Genomic DNA, 20,371 nt, shown 5'->3' on the forward strand with positions numbered 1-20,371 from the left:
AAGTGAAGGCCATGAGTGAAGTATCACTTTGAGCAAAGTTGCTCTCCTCACACTAGTAGCCTTTTTTTAGCCTTTAGACTTCTGCTAGATAGCTAGAGGATACATTTCTGGTAAGCACACTTAAAGGTAAAGGGGGCCCTGACCATTAGGTCCAGTAGTTACCGACTCTGGGGTTGCAGCACTCATCTCGCTTTATTGGCCGAGGGAGCCGGCGTACAGCTTCTGGGTCATGTGGCCAGCATGACTAAGCCACTTCTGGCGAACCAGAGCAGCACACGGAGATGCCGTTTACCTTCCCGCTGGAGTGGTACCTATTTATCTACTTGCACTTTGACATGCTTTCAAACTGCTAGGTTGGCAGGAGCAGGGACCAAGCAACGGGAGCTCACCCCGTCGCGGGGATTCGAACCACCGACCTTCTGATTGGTAAGTCCTAGGCTCTGTGGTTTAACCCACAGCGCCACCCGCGTCCCTGTAAGCACACTTACTAAGCTGTAAATGCCCCATTGGACTTACTTTGAGTAAATATGTTTAGTAATGCAGAGCATCCAAGTCACAGTCCTGAATTCACCATTTCCTACTTGATCCATTAAGCACCGTGATATTGCAAGAGAGCAGGGATTCTGCAGGTGGGATGGCAAGATGGAGGAAAGGTTCACACAACAGACCAAGGGACACTCTGGGAGAACAGTTAAGTGTGTTGAACTAGGAGTGATTAAAATCCCCGCTCAGCTTTGAAACTCACTAGATAACCTTGGGCCAGTCACTTCATCTCCATCTAATCTCCTTCACAAGGTTGTTGATCTGATAAAGGGGAGGGGAACCTGCGTGTTTCACTTAGCTCCTTGGAGGAACAGGGACAGAAATATAGCAAGTAAAATCAGTTTGAATTACATGTGAAACTATGCCACAAGTATGCATTTAAGATATGGCAATTGAAGTATGGGTAGTTTCTTCTACTAGCTTGCGCTCCATATGTGTAATATATCTCTATTTCCTAATAAAGTGTTCAGTTCTCAAGTCTGACACTATAAAATTCAGAGACTTTGTAGCTAGGAACCTGAACAGGAAACCCTGAGCAGAAGACAGGAAGAGAAAAGGGCACAGGAAGAGAAAAGGGCATTATCTCCTCTGTTTGACAAGGAACCACTCCCCCACCCCCCAAAAAATTGTCAACAGATTAAAATCTTAATATTTTCCTAATTAACAATTTCCTGTTTTGTGAGAGGCTTGGCCCAGCAGGATCTTTATAGGGTTAATGTCAATAACTTTGTTGCTCCAGTTGCAATGGCTACCGATTAGTTTATTTGCATAAGTCAACATGCTACATATTATGTTTAAAACCATAAATGGCTTGGGACCAAAATACATAATGAACCTGTCGTATCAAGGTGGTGTATTTGACAGGAATATTGCCCTTCCCTTTAACAGCACCCAAGCTGTGGAACTCCCTGCCTGGACTCCACCTTACCTTCTTTTCACCACTGAGAGCAATCTTAAAACACAAGAAGCTGGTATAAGTTGAACCAACATAAACTAAGTCAGCAAACGTACACCGGATCCAAATGCCATTCAGGACCAGGCTGAACTGCCCTAACCTGGAAGAGGGAAAACAAGCATTTAAATTGAGTTACACCACTTTTCTCATTGCCTTAATTTACTCCAGGTTCCTAGGTCACATAACCAACATGGATGTGATTAGGATTCAGCCTAGGTTTCACTCCCTTCTCTCCTGCCCCCACCACACCTCTTTTTCAGAATTTACATGGGCTTAAGATCCAATAGAAGGGAAGCGGGTGGCGCTGTGGGTAAAACCACAGAGCCTGGGCTTGCTGATCAGAAGGTCGGTGGTTTGAATCCCCACAAGGGGGTGAGCTCCCGTTGCTCGGTCCCTGCTCCTGCCAACCTAGCAGCTCGAAAGCACGTCAAAGTGCAAGTAGATAAATAGGCAGGAAGGTAAACGGCGTTTCCTTGCGCTGCTCTGGTTCACCAGAAGTGGCTTAGTCATGCTGGCCACATGATCTGGAAGCTGTACGCTGGCTCCCTTGGCCAATAAAGCGAGATGAGCGCCACAACCCCAGAGTCGGTCACGACTGGACCTAATGGTCAGGGGTCCCTTTACCTTTTAAGATCCAATAGGGTCTGCTGAGCCAGGATTGAGGAGATATGCTAGCCTATGTCTGGCTGAGCCAGGTTAAGGGAGTTAAGCTGATCAGCTGGATCCTAACTCCATTCATCCTGGCAGATCTAGCCTTAGAATTGTGCCCCAAGCCTTATTTAGGCAATTGTTTTGTTAGGTAAACCAATTTTTACTTTTTACTCTTTTCTTGATTCTCTCTCAACTTTTTTATTTGATTGCATTTGTACAATAACAGTTTCAATATCTTTTTAAAATTTTCTGTAAGCACCCTAGGATGCTACATAACAAAAAGACAGGAGACAAATGCTTCTGCATATAAAATATCTGAAATACAGTAGAAGCTGCAGTATTACTAACAGACAACAAGGACTATCACAAACATAAGTTGCTACAATGCTGAAACCCTGGCTGCTGCCAAATAGCAATGACTGCCTGCAACCATTTATTCACAAGGCTTGCAGTACTAGAAGTGATTTAATTATTCAGCTTCATAAATTTAACTCAAGGTTGTTAGAGGAGTCACACACTGGCAAGAAAAGGCTACATGTAACATCTGCCCAATAGCAGTGAACAAATTGTGCTGTAGACTCAGCAGTCTCATTCTGACGCACACTATCTGTGGTACTCAGAGTTCTCAGTGTTTAATGCCTTCCTCTTATGCACTAAAAAAAAAAAATATGCCTTTACTATTTCCTCCAGAGCATAAATAAAGGGTTACTAAATAAAGGGTTAGAGTCAGGGCAAAACAAGAGCTCAGTCCCAGAAAAAAAAAATTTTCGTAAACAGAATACTTTTTGTTAATGGTCTGCTGTATGTTGGGAGTGAAGCTTTCTTGCTATTGAAACCTAATAGTCACAGGTAGGACTGAGAGCAATAGTTCAGAGTCCAAGGAATCTGGTTGGAGCGCTAGAGCAACTGTTAGGTAAATGGGCAGTGGGTGTTTCCCATTAGGCTGGGTAGCCACCTTCTCAATGCGGAACAGATAACTTTAAAAACTGCATACCAAATAATGCCACCTTGTGCAAACAGAATTCTCTCGCCTGGAACGGTCTGCAACTTTTCTAGACTTAAATGTAAAAATCCTGCAAGCGACCTTGTTTTACTCAACCTGCTTTTTGTAATACATCAGTACATCATCGTCATTCTTGTGTAGCACATTTAATTGACCTCTGCCTAGGGGTACAGTTATCAGTTTATTCGTTTTTATTAAATTTCTATACATGTACTGCCATTTATCAGAGGATCACAGGGCGATTTACAATATAAAAACACAAAAATGCATACCATAGCAACAACCAAAAACAATTCCCCTGACACACACACACATTTCAAAGGCCATAGATTGTTTAATTAGCCAAAGACCTGGGTGAAGAGGAATGTTTTTCATATATAATGAAAATGCCACGTGAGCCTCCCTGGGGACAGCATTCCAGAAGTGGGGAACCACTACAGATAAAACCCATTCTCTTGTTGCCACCCTCCAGACATCTTATGTAGGTGACACATGAAGAAGGGTCTCAGATGATGATTGTGGGGTCAGTTCATACAGGGAGAGGCAGTTCTTGGGGTATTGTGTTCCTGGGCCATTTAAGGCTTTATAGGTCAAAACCAGCATTTTGAACTGGGCCCAGAAATTGGCAGCCAGTGCAGTTGGGCCGGGATTGGTGTTATATGCTCCCTAAGTGGAGGTTTCTGCAGTGTGGCAGAGGAAATATCTTTTGTTGGCAAAGAGGCCAAAAATTAAGTGTGCCGGGGCAGAATGAAAAGCATTTCCCCAGCACACCCCTGAAAAGGGGCAAAATCTATGCCAGCCCTGGAGCCAGTGTAATTTCCCTTCCTGTTGAAAAACAACAACCTGGGGGACACAAGAAAAGCACCTCCTTCACCTTCTGCTGTAAAAGCAAGCAGCAGGGCTTTGAAATGCTAGTTCTTCTGCCATGCAATTTCCCACCACTAGCACTGTAGGATTACTCTGCATTATGGATCCAATGTTATACCCACCTGCTGGGAAATAAGATGCAATTATGTAATCAATGAACTTCTGAGTATATGTGTATAGGACTACGCTTTAAGCTGACATAATTCTGCATGGGAAAAAATGCTCTCATATTATTTACATCTTACGCAAAAGCATTCATAAGTACCAACTATTAGTAGGTCAAAAATGCTTCCTTAAAATAATTTCAGTCATTTTTTTAATGCTTTCATTACATTTTGAAGCCTTATTCCTAGCGCACCATGTTTGAAGTAGGTGAAGAAATATACCACTTGGTTAAAAAAACCCAAAAAACTAAAAAGAGTCGTTTCATTGTTATATTGCTTGTGGATGTGAACAATAAAGACAGCTTACAACAGCTTATTTGAAAATAATTTAATGTATTATCTTCCCATACATAGTTCCGAGTACATTCTAAAGGTCTTTTTTTTAATACACTTAATGAGAATGTACATTTTACAAGACAAAACAAAAGCAAGGTCACAAGTATTCATTCCTAACATACATTGTAGTGTTTAAGCAAGGCAAACACCATGAATTACATCAGTTGCAGCATACTGTATACCACACATCTAAAAATCTTCAGTGAAATGACTTAAGACCTCATTTTTACACCAATTACAAGTGAGCAGAAAACACTGCAATATGGTTGTTTGTGCGGTGTCCAGATCATTCATCATTTATGCATCTTTTCTCTTGATGATCAGAGGTCCCACATTGTCTCCCGTTTCATCATTATGGTTTGTATGAGACCCATCGCATAATGGAAACTAGGGAGGAAAAAATGGCTTAAATTTACTTTTATATATATATATAGCAAATAGCAATTCACAAACAACAAGGAAACCTAAGAGTGGCCTGATTTATACCAAGTCATGGTTTGCTTAGCCTAAGTGTTGTTGACTTGAAAATCTGAATGCAGCCCAATGGATAGCCATAATTTATTTTCTGGCAAGAAACTCAGAATGTAATGCTATGGTTTGTAGTTGGCTTATGAATCACTGTTTTTAAAGACTACGGTTGGCATTATTTCTCAACCCAACGGCCTTGCTTAACCCATGGTTTGTTTGACTATTCCTTCCCAGGTACCTGCCAAACTACAGGGCCACAAGATCAGCACAGGTGGAAAACAGGTTGCACTTTGGAGAACCAAGTCACAGTGTATTTTCTTAACTGTGAAACCAACACATGGTTGGCTAAGCAAACCATGATTAATACAAACCATGGTCGAGAGTTAAATGCTGTTTACAGCCAATGCTGAAGAAATTTGGCTATGCTACCATCTAGTAATTTAGTAGGCCATCAGAAGGTATCAGTTCCTGTGCTGATATGACAGAAGACTTGTCCGTACTAAACTTAGACCTAGATTCAACTAACCCACTGCACTAGCAGAAGCCAGCAATGGGGCTTCTACCCTCTCCTCTCCTCCTCCAAAATCTATTCTGGAGAGTCAGGAGAATCCCCAAAACAGCATGGGGGGGGGGGGCAGGAGAGCAGGGTCTTTCTGCCTGGCTTGCAAAAATGCTTGCATTCACAGGCCCGTCAAAAAAGTGCAATTTTCAATTCCTGCCATTATAAATAAAATACATTTGTCTGAGGACTGGTATCAACATTTGGCCTTGAAAACAAGGATCAAAATATTTCAACATATTTAATCAACATTTCTGCTTGATTATACAACCGCTGTTACAATTTACACTATAATAATTCCTTTTTTGCTTCTAACATTGAACAACCTATTCGACTGTTGCAATATTTCTTTTCCCACTATAACCTACCCCTCTCAGTTGTCTTTTAAAATATGAATGCTTAAACATCAATATTCAATGGCGTTTACTCTTATGTTACATGCTCTCAGGAGGAAACCTTCCTCATATGGAAAATTGCTTTGATTCTAGGAATAGGCGATTATTGGACTTTCCTTCAATGGCTGCTTCTAATTCAGTTATTCCTTCTGATTCTTCGTGATGAACTAAAAGTAAGTACTTTGGCTGTGGAGGGTTCAGCTAATTTGTAATTTAAAAGTTACAAGATATTTGCCATTTTCTTCTCTTACCTTCTTAGACCTCCAACACCGGCAGTACACAGCTTTCTCCCCCAAATCTTCCATATCAAATGCATGAACTACCTTTGGGTTATCTTTCTGGATATGGAGATTTACCATCCTATTACAGCATCTGTCCTTGCTGATAAATTTTTTGTAAGCAAGATATCCAATGGCTGCCGCTCCAGCAGCAAACGTAACGGCTGCAATCCATTCAACTGAAACAGAAATGTGGAGAAATTGTTAAAGAGCACTCACTAAGGCCTTTTGTGCAAACTGGTGCTGAGAAGTTACCGTCTGACAGAATTTTCATTTTCTCCTCATACACACTTCATAGCATTTAGTAGGGCTTAATCTGCATTCCCAAACTGCCAGAATATAAACTGAAAGCACTCTTTCCCATGCATGTCTACTCACTAAACACAGAAAGATTTTGCTTCCAAAGTGTGCACAGGATTAGTGCCTTAGGGTTACATCTAATGTTAGATCTATTCTGAATACAGACATTGAAATTAATGGACATAATTAACATGGGTCCATTGATTTCAGTGGGTCTACCTCCAAGTATAACGTAGTTGGATTCAACCCCTAAAATGCTATTCTGTACCAAGTGGTGAGTTTGATCAAGTTCAAATATACGATTGTAGTTTTAGTTTTTGTTCTGACACTCATGGAAAGGAACCACTTCATTTCTTTTGTGTAGATGCAGTAGAAGGGGTAAATAGACTTTGGAAATCGTGCTTCCCTTCTCAAGGAAATGATTAACCCTCAAGTCTTCTTCCCCCTCCCTATGCAACTTAGGGCACAACCATTTCCAAGTACGGTTACTATTTTCAAAAGGTCAAAAATGTAGCTAACACATGACTTTAAGGAATGCCAAAATGAGAAACAAGTAAGTTAGATCTAAAGAGTTACATAGAACTACATATTGAAACAAGAGATAACCTGGAAAGGGTTCTCATAGGAAGAGAAGGAATTCCAATATTATCCGACAGGTAAAAATAAGGTCACCAGTACATTTATTTATTATTAATCTAGTACTTCTCTTGAGGAAAGAGAAGTCAACCTATTCATCAATCACAATCATTGACACAATACAGGTTACTAGCTTCCAGGCTAACCAGAGGTGATTAACTTTGCAAACAAGCAAATATTTCCCAATTAAAAATTCTAAAAATCCCACTGACCGCATTGGGATTTATGTGTTTGGATTAGCAACCCCGAAGATGCAATCTTGTGCAATAATACTTTATATCTTGTCCACACGTTATTTCATCGGAAGGCATTACATTGAATCAGGAGTTCCACTAAAGTAGGAATAGGAAACATTTTTAGCCCAGCAGGCCAGATTGTTCTCTCTCCCATCTATCAATTAGCTGATGTCACAATGAGGTCCACTGGCCTTTTTTGCTCAGAGGTGGTCTTCAGAACCCTTTCTTGAAATACTATTTTGTGCAGGGCTTTGAAAGGGGCTTCTGACAATCAGCCAATTATTGGATCTTCAGAAGTTCCTTTCAAAGTGCTGATCAGCAGTGCAAATAAACACACTTTCAGCTAAATCACAGCATCAGGTACAAAGTTACTGCAGCTTGGCCATACAGTCTCATAGGCCAAATGAGGATGCCTAGTAGGCCTAATCAGGCCTGCCAGCTGGAGATTCTCCACCCCTGCACTAAAGCAAGGGTGACAGTCAACACAACCAAAATATTTACCCCAGAAGCTTCAGCAGGGCTTCCAGGCAGACCAAAAAATATACCAGAGGGTAGGAAGCTTGAGCTTCACCAACTTGTCCCTATCACCTATATGCAAGTCCATAACACTTATCAGGACCAGCATAAGAACAAAAAACAGCAGTGGGCTGTTTTTGCAGAATCACAGAATTCTTCTCAAGCTCAGTATTAAATGAAGAGAGATGGGAAGAGATAAAGTTGTTAGCGAAGACATGGTAGAAAGTTGTGTTTACAATGTGTGATCGCAGTATGAAGGCAGTGTTTTAGGAAGACTGATTACAGTTAGAACCAAAATGTTTTGAGAACATCCAGTTATTTTTCTGCAGAAAATGTTCCATTCCAGAAGCTCATTAGTAATAAAGTATGGATGCCATTAGCCAAACTTGGAAGTTTCAGAGTTTTTAGCTTTGTCTACTAAAGTAAAATAAGCATGTTGAATTAGGTTATTCTCTAGATCTGGGACATCAAAAAATTACTAAAGCAAATGGAAGATTTTCTCATTTGCAAATTACCCTAATTTACAGAAGAATTTTCCCTATTAAAATTGTATGGAAAAATCGTTTCACACAACCAGAGATATTTTATGCTGAACAGAGAATAAGACTAAGCTCTGCAAAAGGCTTCATGGACAACCTTGGAAACTGCAACATATTGGAGGGCATGGCAGAAACTCCATCTGCATCAAAAGTATTTTATTTCCTCCCTCTTCTTTATCTCTGCCTGCCTAGAGTTCTGTGAAACTGTAAAGTTCTTACCATCAATATCTAGCAAGCCTCATAAAACTGTTACACTATACTCTCAATTTAACCAACTGTAGTGGAGCAACACAGCTGCTGCTGAATCTTTTTGTATATAGGGGAAAGTCCTTGGTGCCGAGTTTTATTTCCAAGTTCAGTAAGGCAAACAGCTCACAAACTCCATACCCACACATGTCAATAGAAACAAAAGCTATACAGTATATAACTACACACTCATGAAATCCAACCAGCTAATGTCAGACAGAACACAGGAAAGCATGGACCAACACATCACAGATAGAAGCTTGCAACTTTCAGATGCCCTGCACTTTTTGAAAGTTAGTGGGGTCTAACTACATACCTGCAAGGCTACACCTGTGCCATAGGCACATATTAACCATAGTAGGGAACAGATCACACAGACCATGATAAATATGGCAAGAGTAGTCTGATTCCAACTATTTAACTTAACTAACATAAATGGAGGATGGAGTGTTGCCACCAAGAGCACTGTAGGGTGCAAGGAAAATGGGTGATCAGGAACTATGGTGAATGTACAGAATATCATATACAAAAGGAATGAGCTATATAACATATGTGATGTCAGGATTCCTACAAGCACCTGCCTAAAATGCTGGACAGAGACACTTACAAAAAATTACAACTGTGGGTGAGCATCAGGTGTCCTTAGAGAAGGCCTGAAATTGAGAGACTTGACATGGAGTAGGGAATAACACAAATAATGAAAACAGCTCTTACAGCAATAGTGCTTTATTTAGTGTTGTTGTACAGCACCTGACTGCTTTATCCTGTTTTTCATCACATGATGACAGTTTTGCTCTACAGATCCTGGAACTTGAAAGATTGTTACTTATCCAGGATCAAAGAACAGTTCAGTGCCTTTAGAACAGGCTTCCTCAAACTCGGCCCTCCATATGTTTTGAGACTACAGTTCCCATCATCCCTGACCACTGGTCCTGCTAGCTAGGGATCATGGCCAAAAACATCTGGAGGGCTGAGTTTGAGGAAGCATGCTTTAGAATCTTTTCTTCTTTTCAAAGCTGGGCAATAGTTTTCCAAAATATGAATTAGCAATCAGCACCCTTAGTTGATGTTGGTTTGCTAAATCTTACAAGTAAAAACAGGGGAGAATCCCAGCCAGTTTCTGACTATGTGCCAAGTGCCCTCTGATCACTATTGACCAAAAAGCCAGCCCTCACATCAAAGTGCGCCGTTTAGGCAAACGAAGCCCTGAAGCCTCTCCCCTTAGGAGCAGGAGCCTGAATGCAACCTTTCTCAAACCGACACCTAGTTACATTTCCCCCAGCAGGAGCACTAAACTACCCCACTAATCCCCAAAGGTATTAGTTAAAGGCGCTAGTTTCCGCGCAAGAGCTTCAAGGGCGTCCGCCACGAGCAGTTAAGAGGCCGAGCTTCACCACGCCCCCTTCTCAAAAGAGCCAAATTCCGGCTAGGAACGCGGTGCCTCAGCTTAAAGACCCGAGACAACAATTCCAGCAGCCGAAATGCTTGGCATTTGCAGCGCAGTCACGAGTTCCTTTGTTCTCGGCGCAGAAGCGAGCGGGAGAGGCAGAGGTCAGGCAGGGAAGCCCGACTATCGGAAGTGCGCGGCGCCCGAGGGCTCCCGCGGAGCAAACAGGTGCGGGGAGAAAGGCGAGCGCTTGGCCAACGCCTGCGAAGATGAGCCGAGGAGGGAAGGAGGAAGAAGCCTCGGGGCATCGCTGCTGCTGTTGCGCAGCGCAACGCTCCACAGCGGCGACCGGAGCCCTAGAGGGGAAAGAACTGCTGAAGGTCACTGCAAAAAAAAGCCCAGGGGAGCTGCAGAGGTCGCAGGTGCAAAACTGCTCGCCCCCTATTACAGTCAGGCTGGGTCCACTTTATTAAAAAAAGACTATGCCCCGCCCGCCTCGTTGCAGGCGCCGCATTCCCGGAGCCTTTTCTCTTTCCCCGGCCGTGAAGATGCCTGTTTTTACGGGGAAAGAGAACTGCATGGCACACAGGGCCCCGCGCTAAGGTAACAGGTCTCTCTCTTTCGGTTGGCAACGCGGGTAAAAGGGAGGAAAGAATTGCTCGGGAACCACGGAAAAACCCACATTACCCGCCCCCTAAACGCCCCCCCCCCTTGCAAGGGCGCCGCTGCAATCCCGCGACCTTGCACGCTCTTACCCCGCACGGAGGAATTCGACCCGAGCCCCATGACTGCAGCCCCGGACGCACGCCGCGCGGCCACCCTCTGAGACTCCGGCGAAGGGCGCGCGAGGCGGGGCGAGGGAAGTGACACCCGGCGGCGACGCGCCTGCGCGCCAGGGCTTTTAACATGGCGCCGGCCGGCCGGGGGCGGCCTCTCTGCTTCAAGGGGCGGGGCAAGCGCTGCAAAACCACCCAGCGCGGCTGTAGCAGGAAGGGTGGAGGGAGGTCAGGGGTCGGGAGTGAAATCGCTTGCGGCTGGAGACTTAGAGACCTCGGGGGTGGTCGGGAGGATTAAAGGAGATGGGGAGGAGGAAGAACAGTCAATGCCACCCTGAGCATAAATGCTGTAAATGCGAGAAGCAGCTGAATAAATGAGCCGGGAAAGATTTGGGGGACAGAAATGCTTCAGGATGAGAACAGAAATCGTGCTCCTGCGGCGCGGCAGCAGCGGGAGGCCCCATTAGCTAAAGTGGTGCTTCAAGTTAAGAACACTTTCAGGTTAAGTACGGACCTCCGGAACGAATTAATTACTTAACCTGAGGCACCACTGTACCCAGATTATTTGGAAAAGTAGATCTACTATTATGTAACTGGTGAGGATGGGCTGAACAACCCCAACTTTCACACAGATGCAGCAAAAAGAAAAATAAAGAAAATCAGTAGAATAGCCTATGCAGTCTTCCAATACCAGCTGTGCAGGATAGTGGTATCTATGGTTTCACTGTTGTGGTGAACTAATGCCAATTTGCATATATTAAGAATGAAATCTCATATTTATTATTTTGTCTTCGCCGCATGTTCCAAGTAGCCCTGCTACCTCTTTCTTGTAAAAGGTTCTGCTTTACAGATACATGACACACAAATTCCATAGCAGACTTCCTCAGCCTTGTGTCTTCCAGATTTTTGGATTACTACTCCCATCATCCCTCACCATCAAGCTATGCTGGCTGGTGCTGTTGAATTATCAAGTCCAAAACATCTGGATAGTACCAGGATGGGAAAGGCTGCTTAATGGAGATGTTGATTGTCTGTCTGCCATGGAATACTGTTGATTATTAGGCAGCTATTTAAAGGTACAGAAAGTCTAGCAGGAAAAATAAGTAAATATTGCTTTCAGAGATTCAAGGGTGCAATTTCAGAACCCATAGGTGCATTTCCACTCACTATACTGCTTGCTTCAAGACAACTGAGTTACTTACACAGCGTCAAACAAACTATTTTCTAAGCCAACATCAACTTTTAAATAAAAGCATCACCACAGCTCTCTTTGTCTCTGAGGCCTCTGTCTTTTTAGACCAAAAGAATTGTGCCTTGCTCTTTACCAGTTGCTGGTTTCTTTCATGAAGCGCAACAAAATTCATGCTCCATCTAATGGCTTCCACCGTGTTTCCCTGTTGACCTACCTCTTCTCGGAATATATGCAATAATTACTTATGGAGCTTCAAATCATATTATGCTGAGGAGGGATGCCTTTGATGCCATGTAGCAGCAAATCAGCCCTAATGCTCTTAACCTTTAAAGTCACCCCCCACCAGTATTTTGCCGCGTGGGGGGCTGCTCCCGACCAATTCCGGGTCCTGCCGTCGTCACCCACCTCCCCGGAGCAGAACCGCGGGGGTCGCCGCAGCCGCCGGGCCACCTCTGGAACTACACGCCCCAGAATGCAGCGCGGGGGCGTCAGGAGGCGGTGGGCGGGGCGTGGAAGTCTATTAGTAGAAGCGGAAACAAAAGACCCTTCGATTGGGAGCGGAGAGCCACCTCGGCCTCGGCCTTAACACGCCCCGTGAGAGCCCGGCCCCCTCCTGGAGCAGCCAACGCCGTCGCCGCCTCCTCCTCCTCTCTCTTCCCCCCTCTCGCAGCTTCCCCAGACCGGCCCGCCCGCATCCCCTGCTCCCCATGGCGCTGAAACGGATACAGAAGGTGAGAGCACCCGAGTGGGCCGGGCCGGGCTGGGCTGCTGGCCGTCCGTTGGGAACTGGGTGAGCTTCGAGCCGCCCGGGCCTCGGGGGTTAGTAATAGACAGGCGAGGAGCGCGCTTTGGGGCTGAGGGGATGCGCAGGTCTCGCGAGGGGCCGGAGGAGGTGGGGGGAGTGATGGCTGAGGGGGGGATGTGGGCCTATATGGAGGGGCTTAAGGGCGGGGGGGGGGGCTCGGTTGAGACCACCCTCCGCCCCCCTTTTTTTAAATATAGAAGATGGCATGTATATTTTCACGGACACCTTCAGGGAAGCCGTAAGGGCCCCGTCTTATTTCTGCAATGGTTTAGGCAAGCGCTTGGGGGTCACTGAAAAATCCTTCGTTAAGCTGACAGGGCCCCCCCCCATAGGCAAGCCTTATATATTCACGTTTGTACCAATACAATGGTATAGCAGCTTTTTCCCCCTGGACTGTACCACTTCGGATGGGAGGGAGGCAGAGGGGTACAGCGTGTGCTTATTACCTACCCTCCGCACACAACACACACGCTTCACATCAGAACAGGAAAACAAGGGTTACCGTATCTAGTTAGGCCATCGAAATGCTTTAGCATCCAGGATTGCTCTTTGCATTTGCGTTTATGTCATGGTCATAATCAGCCGCCTCGTGCCACCAGTTAGTGGAAAGGTGAGATATAAATTCAACAAATAATAATAAATCCCCAGGAGAGCATTTGCGCATACAGAGGCTCCCGATCCACCAGCAATCTGAATTAATGTAGCCCAGGAACAAGAAGTAAGGTCTTAGTGAATTGTCTTATTCCAGGCTGCCAAGTGTGGAAATGGGTGCAAAAGAATGCTTGGGGAAATGCATACTGAGACGTCATTATGTTGCTCCACAGGCATGGAATAGATTTTTGTGTGTGTGGCTGGGATAGTTTGAGAAGTTCATTCTGCAGCTTCTCCCCACACCATGGTCAGCATTTGGGAAATTGGGCCAATGCTGGCAAGGGGAGTTCAGTGCGAGTTCTTCCAGCCATGTTCTGGACTTCTTCCATTACAAAGCAGGAATAAGTATTGATGCAGTAGTTAGCATGCAGCTAGAACAGTATGATATTTAAACCTCACTAGTTCACATTCAAGCCAATTGTCCTGGAAGGTTTGGAGGACTCACACCAGTGAGGAAACTAGATAAGAACTCAAATGTCTCCAAAACAACAAGAAGCTCCAGATTTCACCCAAACATAACTAAGTTCAGTGCCACCTAGTGAGTAGACCATATAACGACACAATCCACACATTAAAAATGTGTTAAGTGGGTGGGCTCCTGCTCTACCATTTAGCTTGTAGCTTTGTTGAAACACTAATCCTTAGTAGCAATTGGGAGTGTACATGAATACCGTGCTGGCAATGCTTTCTGGTTGATGTAATGAGGGCAGAGAGAGACTTGTGGCTTGGGATAACAGGGTGTAATTTTATGTATTCCCCTAAAATGGATGGGGACAGATGACAGTTCCCATCATCCTGACTATTGGCCATACTGGCTGGGACTGATGAGAGTTGGGAGTCTAACATAATCTGCTCCACCTCTGCCCCCAAATATTAGGGGTCTAAAATCTGCCTCACTGAAAGAGCATTCTGTGGTCCATTTGCTTTGAAATGTCCCTGTGTTCTACCTTTTCCCTTGGTAGTAATCATTGCTGCTAATGCCATTTATGGAGGGAGGATTTCTTGTTTCTAACTTGTTTTCCACATGAATGATATGCTTCAGTACTTGCTAATAGTCTAAAAAAAGAAAGAGATATTCAAATGTTGTCCTCGTCAAGTGAATGTTAATAGTGAAAAGCTAGGGAAGGTGAAGGACTGAGAAACTGAAGGTTTGCCAAAAAGGAGGCAAGCTCTATAGATGTTACAGCTATCAGTAATTGGTGTCACTTAACACAGTTTCTTTGTGAATGTAGATAAGGGGAACTACTTAACACCATTTCTGAAATTGTGTTCAGTGCAAGAAGAATTGACATCTCTGACTCATTGTCTACCCAAGGTGATGTCTCATTGCAACAGACGCAGTCAGTTGACTTTTGGGAGATTCTCTTTGACAGGAGATCTAGGACAGGAAAAAGTACTTTGTCATACATTGCATAGCTAATTTATGGAATTCACTGCCATAAGATGTGCTGATGACCACCAACTGAGATAGCCATACGTTTGTCTCTAATCTCTTTTGACAGCTATCAATGGCACCTAGTTATGAAGGCTATATGCTGTTTCTAGGATCAGATGTAATAGGCCTCTGAATAAGAGTTGCTGGGGAACAACAGTGGGAGAGGCCTTTTGCCCTGTTTGTGGGCATCCTACAGGCTTCTAGCTGGCCACTGTGGGAAACAGGATAGGGCTTGGCTTGATCCAGCAGGGCTGTTCTTATAACTCTTCAGCTTTGTTTTGTTGTTCTGGGAGCAGCTTACTGCTTAGGGCATTTTACAAATGTGCCAAGGCTGCAATCCTAACTACATTTACTTGGTAGTAAGCCCCACTGAAATCAGGACTCACTTCAAAGATACAATAGTTAGGAATGGGCATTTAGAATACTTTGGGTATAGGAAATATTCCCTTGCAGACGTTCCTAATGCATAGAGCAGGAGTTCCCAAACTGTGGTCTGCAGACGAGCTTCATTCAGGTAGTCTGCAGCATGTCTGTAAAAATACAATTTAAACTTGTACAACAACATCTGGCACAATGCACTACAATTGCTATGATAGGCAGGAAAAAAATTAAGTGGTTCACCAAGACCTTCAACAATTTTTAAGTAGTCCATGGGAGAAAAGTTTTGAACCACTGGCATAGAGAGTGAAATAGGTATTTTTAATTCAGTTGCACATTTTAACAAGGTATGAGCAGAACTACCTGAGTAAATTTTGGATGCTGGTATGATTTCAACAGTTCACCTATATTGAGGGGTGCTGTGTCTACTAGCTTCATTGCCTTTCAGACTCTCCCTTAAGAGATTTGTGGTACACTTTAAAGACCCACAGTCCAACCAAGGTAAATACCAACCAACACTGGATTGAGGGGCATCCATCATGTGTGTCTAGCACAGATGGAGTAGCTCTTATTCCAAGGCATCTGATCAACAAAGGAATAGTATTTCCACCCTATGCTAGATTTGAAATGTTCATCATAAGGGAGGCAAACACCACCCTTTGCTTCCCTGTATTCTGGAATGAGCCTGGATAGTTTTAGTCAGTATCATAAAATTATTCATGATTGGTCTGTAGTATTCTCTTCTGTTGTATTCTCAGCACTTTTCCCATCTTGGTCAGCTGAGCTTTAGGGCCTTAGACAGAAGTCCTTGTCATTGTAAGATACTTTCCCTTGTTACACTTCTGATAGATTTGTATTTGACCAATAACTGATGACACTTGATCAGTCAAACTTCAATCCTACTACCTGGTCAGTGACAAGGAGCAAACTATATGTGACTGCAACTCTCCATTATAATTTCAGTGATAGGCTATGGCTGTCATTTTTTACACAACCTCAGGATAAGTCTAACTGAGACTTAATTCTGAGTACTATGCATAGGACTGTGCTGCAAGACTATCTTAGTTACCCAAGCTTTTAATTAAAAGCAATGGTTTTTTACTATAATATAAAGGGTTTTATAAAATAGTATGCTGCATTTTGATATTTGACATGTTTTTATTGTAATGCTGGTTGTAAATAGCCCTGAGGCCTTTTCATAGTGGAAAAGTAGAGTAGGAATCTTACAAGCATGTATTTAAATGGATTTGTATTAAAAGTTGCATCTTTTAATCTGCTTCGCTGTTGGCCTTATGCCTTTTACTCTATTAAGCTAGATTAGGGAGTTTGGTTAATGTATTGGTTCTTAAACTGTGGTCTGGGAAGTGTGAGTAGTTCCTTGTGCTTCTTTAGTTGTCCTTCAAAATACCAGAATAGAGTAAGATTTTGGAAGCTTTCTTTGAAATGGCCTCTCTGCTGAAGAGGCAACTCTTTTAAATTAATACCGTATATATTTAAAGTTCAATTTCCGTTTTGAATATGCATCACCCACATTCTTTGGTAAATTTAAATTTAAATTCCTGCCTTTTTATTGTCCCTCTGTTTTTCTAGTTGTATTCTTTGGGGTGGGTGCCTATCAGTTTTTGCCTACGTTGCTCTCTAAGGCACCGTGTGTGCTAATAGCATAGTCGAAATAATAATGACTACAGTTGTAGCTTAAGACAGGGTTGCTTTTTGAGTAGTGCAGGTACCTGAAGAGGATGCTTCAGCAAAACTACCATTGTGTGCCTTGCTTGCCCCCCAATTGCATGCAGAAGTTCACTGCATTGTGACCAGAAATATAGTTAAGTTTCAGTTTGAAAGCTTTTCATTTATCTCCCCATGACATAGCTAGAAGGTAAGAAAATGTGGTGGCCTGTGAAGAACAAGCATATTCTGAATGGTGTTCTTCAGTACAGCAAAGGAACCACCAGCTAGCTTCTTTAGTGCTGAAATAAACAAGATGGATAATATAAAAATCTTGCACAGTCTGCAGCTTGAATGACAAATGGCGGGGCAAATCATTGCCGTTCACTCTGTTGCTTGTAAGACCGTGGCAGCTACCGCAGTGTCAGCAATGTGAAATAAATAAGTGTCCTGCTAAAGCAGGAAGGGAGATGACTGGAATAGATAGTGGATGACATCATCAGGTCCAAAAATGGGCCCCTTTCTGCCTCTCATCAGCCAGCATCCCCAGTGGTGAGGGAGCTGCTGCAGCACTTCTCCTTTATTCACCATGGCGTAAGGTGAGAAGTCCCATGTTGCAGATCTTCTTTTTCCAGGTCTGGCCCACTTTCAGAAGGACTGACTATGGCATGGGCAGGTTGTTGCAGGGTAAGCTTCTCACCTGTGGACCAGAACCAGCCATTTACCTAAGCAGTAGAGGAAGGCTCAGTGATTCACTGGCTCCGGGTAACAGAAGAACCTACTCTGAAAACACTGTTGCTAAGCATCATCTTGACTTCCATTCTTTTCTCACCCCCAAAGCCCTCCTAAACAGGCAGGGCAAGTGACTGCAAGCCAGACTCCCAAGTGATAAAATACTAATGAGGAATGCAGTAAATCTGGCTGTAAAAGAGCAGTGATTTAGACAAAGGTTGTAAAATGGGGGGGGGGGGGGAGAGACATTTGGAGAGCTATTGTCGATGCAGCTGCCCTTCAGGGTTACGGAATCTTACACTTTCCGGGACAGAATCTTACAAGGCAACACAAGCATCCCTACTAATTGTAGATGACGTTATGCTTTAACACTTGCAGTAAGGCTGACATGCTGCTATCATAAATGGCAAATGCGGCTTGTGTTCAGCCTCCAATGCTTAACTATGGTTATGTTCTAGAGCTGGAAGTAATATAATAATTAGCGCACTTCACCCTCCACCCAGCTGTCAGCTGGTGCTTAAGAAGCTTTGCAAAACAAAATACACTTGGTACCCTCTGCGGCTACATAAACTAATAACAAATTAAAACACACTTTTACAAGCGATGGGAAGGGGAGCTATACCAAAGAGTAATTTGACAGTGAATCCCTAAAAGCATGTGGGGAATGATTTATATCTGAAGGTACGTTCCACGTTAAGGTGCCTGTCAACTTAAAATGAAGTGGTAGGATTTCTGAAAGTGGGATGTGTCTCAGCACAGCCATAAGGATAAGGGTTCAGGAGGGGTTGGAATATGTTATGTTCTCTATCTGCTGCCTTAAAGGCAGCCATCATAAAGAATTTGCGGTAAGTTTAATAGAAATACGGTACATTTGTCTTTACCAGTGCTTTCTATCTTCCATGAAGCCTTTCCCTATCTGATGAGGAATGCCAATGTGAAAGGTATAGAACCTCTTCTGCATAGCTGAGGATACCAGAACCATGTTTTAGGGTGCACTGTCAGAAAGGCATTGGCCAAGCCAGTTGGCCTCACCATCAAATTGTACGCGCAGAAAGTTCCTTATTAACAAGAGGCTTAAGAGAAACTGAGCACTGTGGTTGTCAAAGTATGGGCCACATTTGCAAGGGCAGCGTACGATAAGCAAACATGTAAGTTGTGTGAATTATATAGCCAAACAAAATGACTTTGAATGATTGCATGCAAGTCAGAATAATACTTGGGTTTCTAAATAAAGCACATGGCTTTTAAAAACAGGGTTGTTGGAAAAAATGTATAGATCCATGTTAAGTCTGGATTGAAGTGTTTAACAAGCACAGAATCTAATAGTTCCAAATTCCATCTTGTGAAATTACTGGAACCAAGTTAAATAATGACTTACACCAGTGTTGGTTGTAAATATTTTTAATTAAGAAGGGAAGAGATGTAGCAGGGAGATGTAGCCAGTTGAGATGTCACGGACAGTGTATTGGATTTGGACTGAGGAGAGCCAGGTTCAAATCTTTGCTCAGCTGTTCACTAGGCAGCCTTAGGCAAGCCACTGTGTCTTGGTCTAACAAGGTGGTGGTGTGGGTAAAATTAGATAACTATTTATATACTCTCCTGGGTTCCTTGGAGGAACAGTGACATACAATTTTAAAATATAACTGTGGCTCCTCAAATGTCTCACTGTTAAAGAGATGTCCATTCACAATTTGTTTTTACGTTCTATGGGGAAACATTTGTAGAATTCTGGTGTAACAAAACTGCCAAATAAACAGCTCCTAGTCATGGAGACTAAACTGAAAAACATAATGCTAAAATACTAAAGGATCTCATAATCAGAGGGTAAGAAAGGACAACTCAAAAAGTTCAAATATCGAGAAGTTTTTCAAGCCATGGTAAAAAAATATATGCTGGAAGTGAACAATTTTGAGTAATATGTAAAACAGCTGAACATGACTAACAAGTGCGGTTTGGCATCTGCTTCATTTAAAAAAAACACAATGCATATTATGGTTATTCACCAAACCTCTGCAGATTAGCAGCTACCCTCTGGCACTTGTTACTGAAAATGTCTATGCAACTCTGCTCAACATGTTCCATCTCAGAGTTATAAAAACAATTAATCTTGGAGGAGTTCTGTATTTTAAAAATAGCTGGGGGCATTATAGAGTACATGGAGCTCAAGTCCCTGCTGAGATTAATATTTCTACTAATGTACACGTCTTAACGTGAAGTGCCTGCTGAGTGGTAAAGCTGCAAAGTTATGCTGAACGTTAATCTTTCATATTGTGTTTTGTGTGAGATTGCATTATAGTAAGTTTTTTATGTTTAATGAGTATTGTCAGAATACTTTCAAAAATTGTATTATAGGTTTCTATCTCATAGCCCTGTATGAGGTCCTTTTCCAGAAATAGGTTTTCTGTCATAAAAGCACAGCTTTAATACTAATTTGATCCACCTAGTGATATATGGTGTATTCAGGAAAGTCATTATTTAGAAGAGTGAGCTAATATGTGAGAGAAGGTGTGCTGATAATTTGAAAGGACCCTGTGCAACTGGCAGCTGGTGACTGACTTGATGAGGAAATGAAGTAGACTTGTCAGCAAATGAATGCACTAGATAGAGCAGGGTATTATAATCAGCATGATGGCCTACCAAGGTTGGACTCCCAACTCC

General features: G+C 43.1%; 2 protein-coding genes across 3 annotated transcripts in view; one reads left to right on the forward strand and one right to left on the reverse strand.

Annotated features, from left to right (window-relative positions):
• Positions 1–4,496: 4,496 nt before the first annotated feature.
• Positions 4,497–10,983, reverse strand: CISD1 (CDGSH iron sulfur domain 1). Its single transcript, XM_083441488.1, has 3 exons — positions 10,835–10,983; positions 6,193–6,398; positions 4,497–4,906 (listed from the first exon to the last, which is right to left on the reverse strand). Exons 1-3 carry the CDS (start codon positions 10,863–10,865, stop codon positions 4,817–4,819), a joined length of 327 nt encoding a protein of 108 aa, XP_083297614.1. The 5' UTR covers positions 10,866–10,983; the 3' UTR covers positions 4,497–4,816.
• Positions 10,984–12,486: 1,503 nt separating this feature from the next.
• UBE2D1 (ubiquitin conjugating enzyme E2 D1) overlaps positions 12,487–20,371 on the forward strand; it is a 29,655-nt gene continuing 21,770 nt past the window's right edge. Inside the window, exon 1 of one of the 2 annotated variants that reach the window (XM_083441482.1) lies at positions 12,487–12,778. In XM_083441482.1, the coding sequence (XP_083297608.1) occupies positions 12,755–12,778 (24 nt within the window). In that variant the 5' untranslated portion in view covers positions 12,487–12,754. The remainder of the gene's footprint in view (positions 12,779–20,371) is intronic. The other variant, XM_083441483.1, reaches the window with a different exon arrangement.

This window comes from Podarcis tiliguerta (assembly GCF_965153285.1).
Source record: "Podarcis tiliguerta genome assembly, chromosome: 5".
In the NCBI taxonomy this organism is placed as follows: Eukaryota; Metazoa; Chordata; class Lepidosauria; order Squamata; family Lacertidae; genus Podarcis; species Podarcis tiliguerta.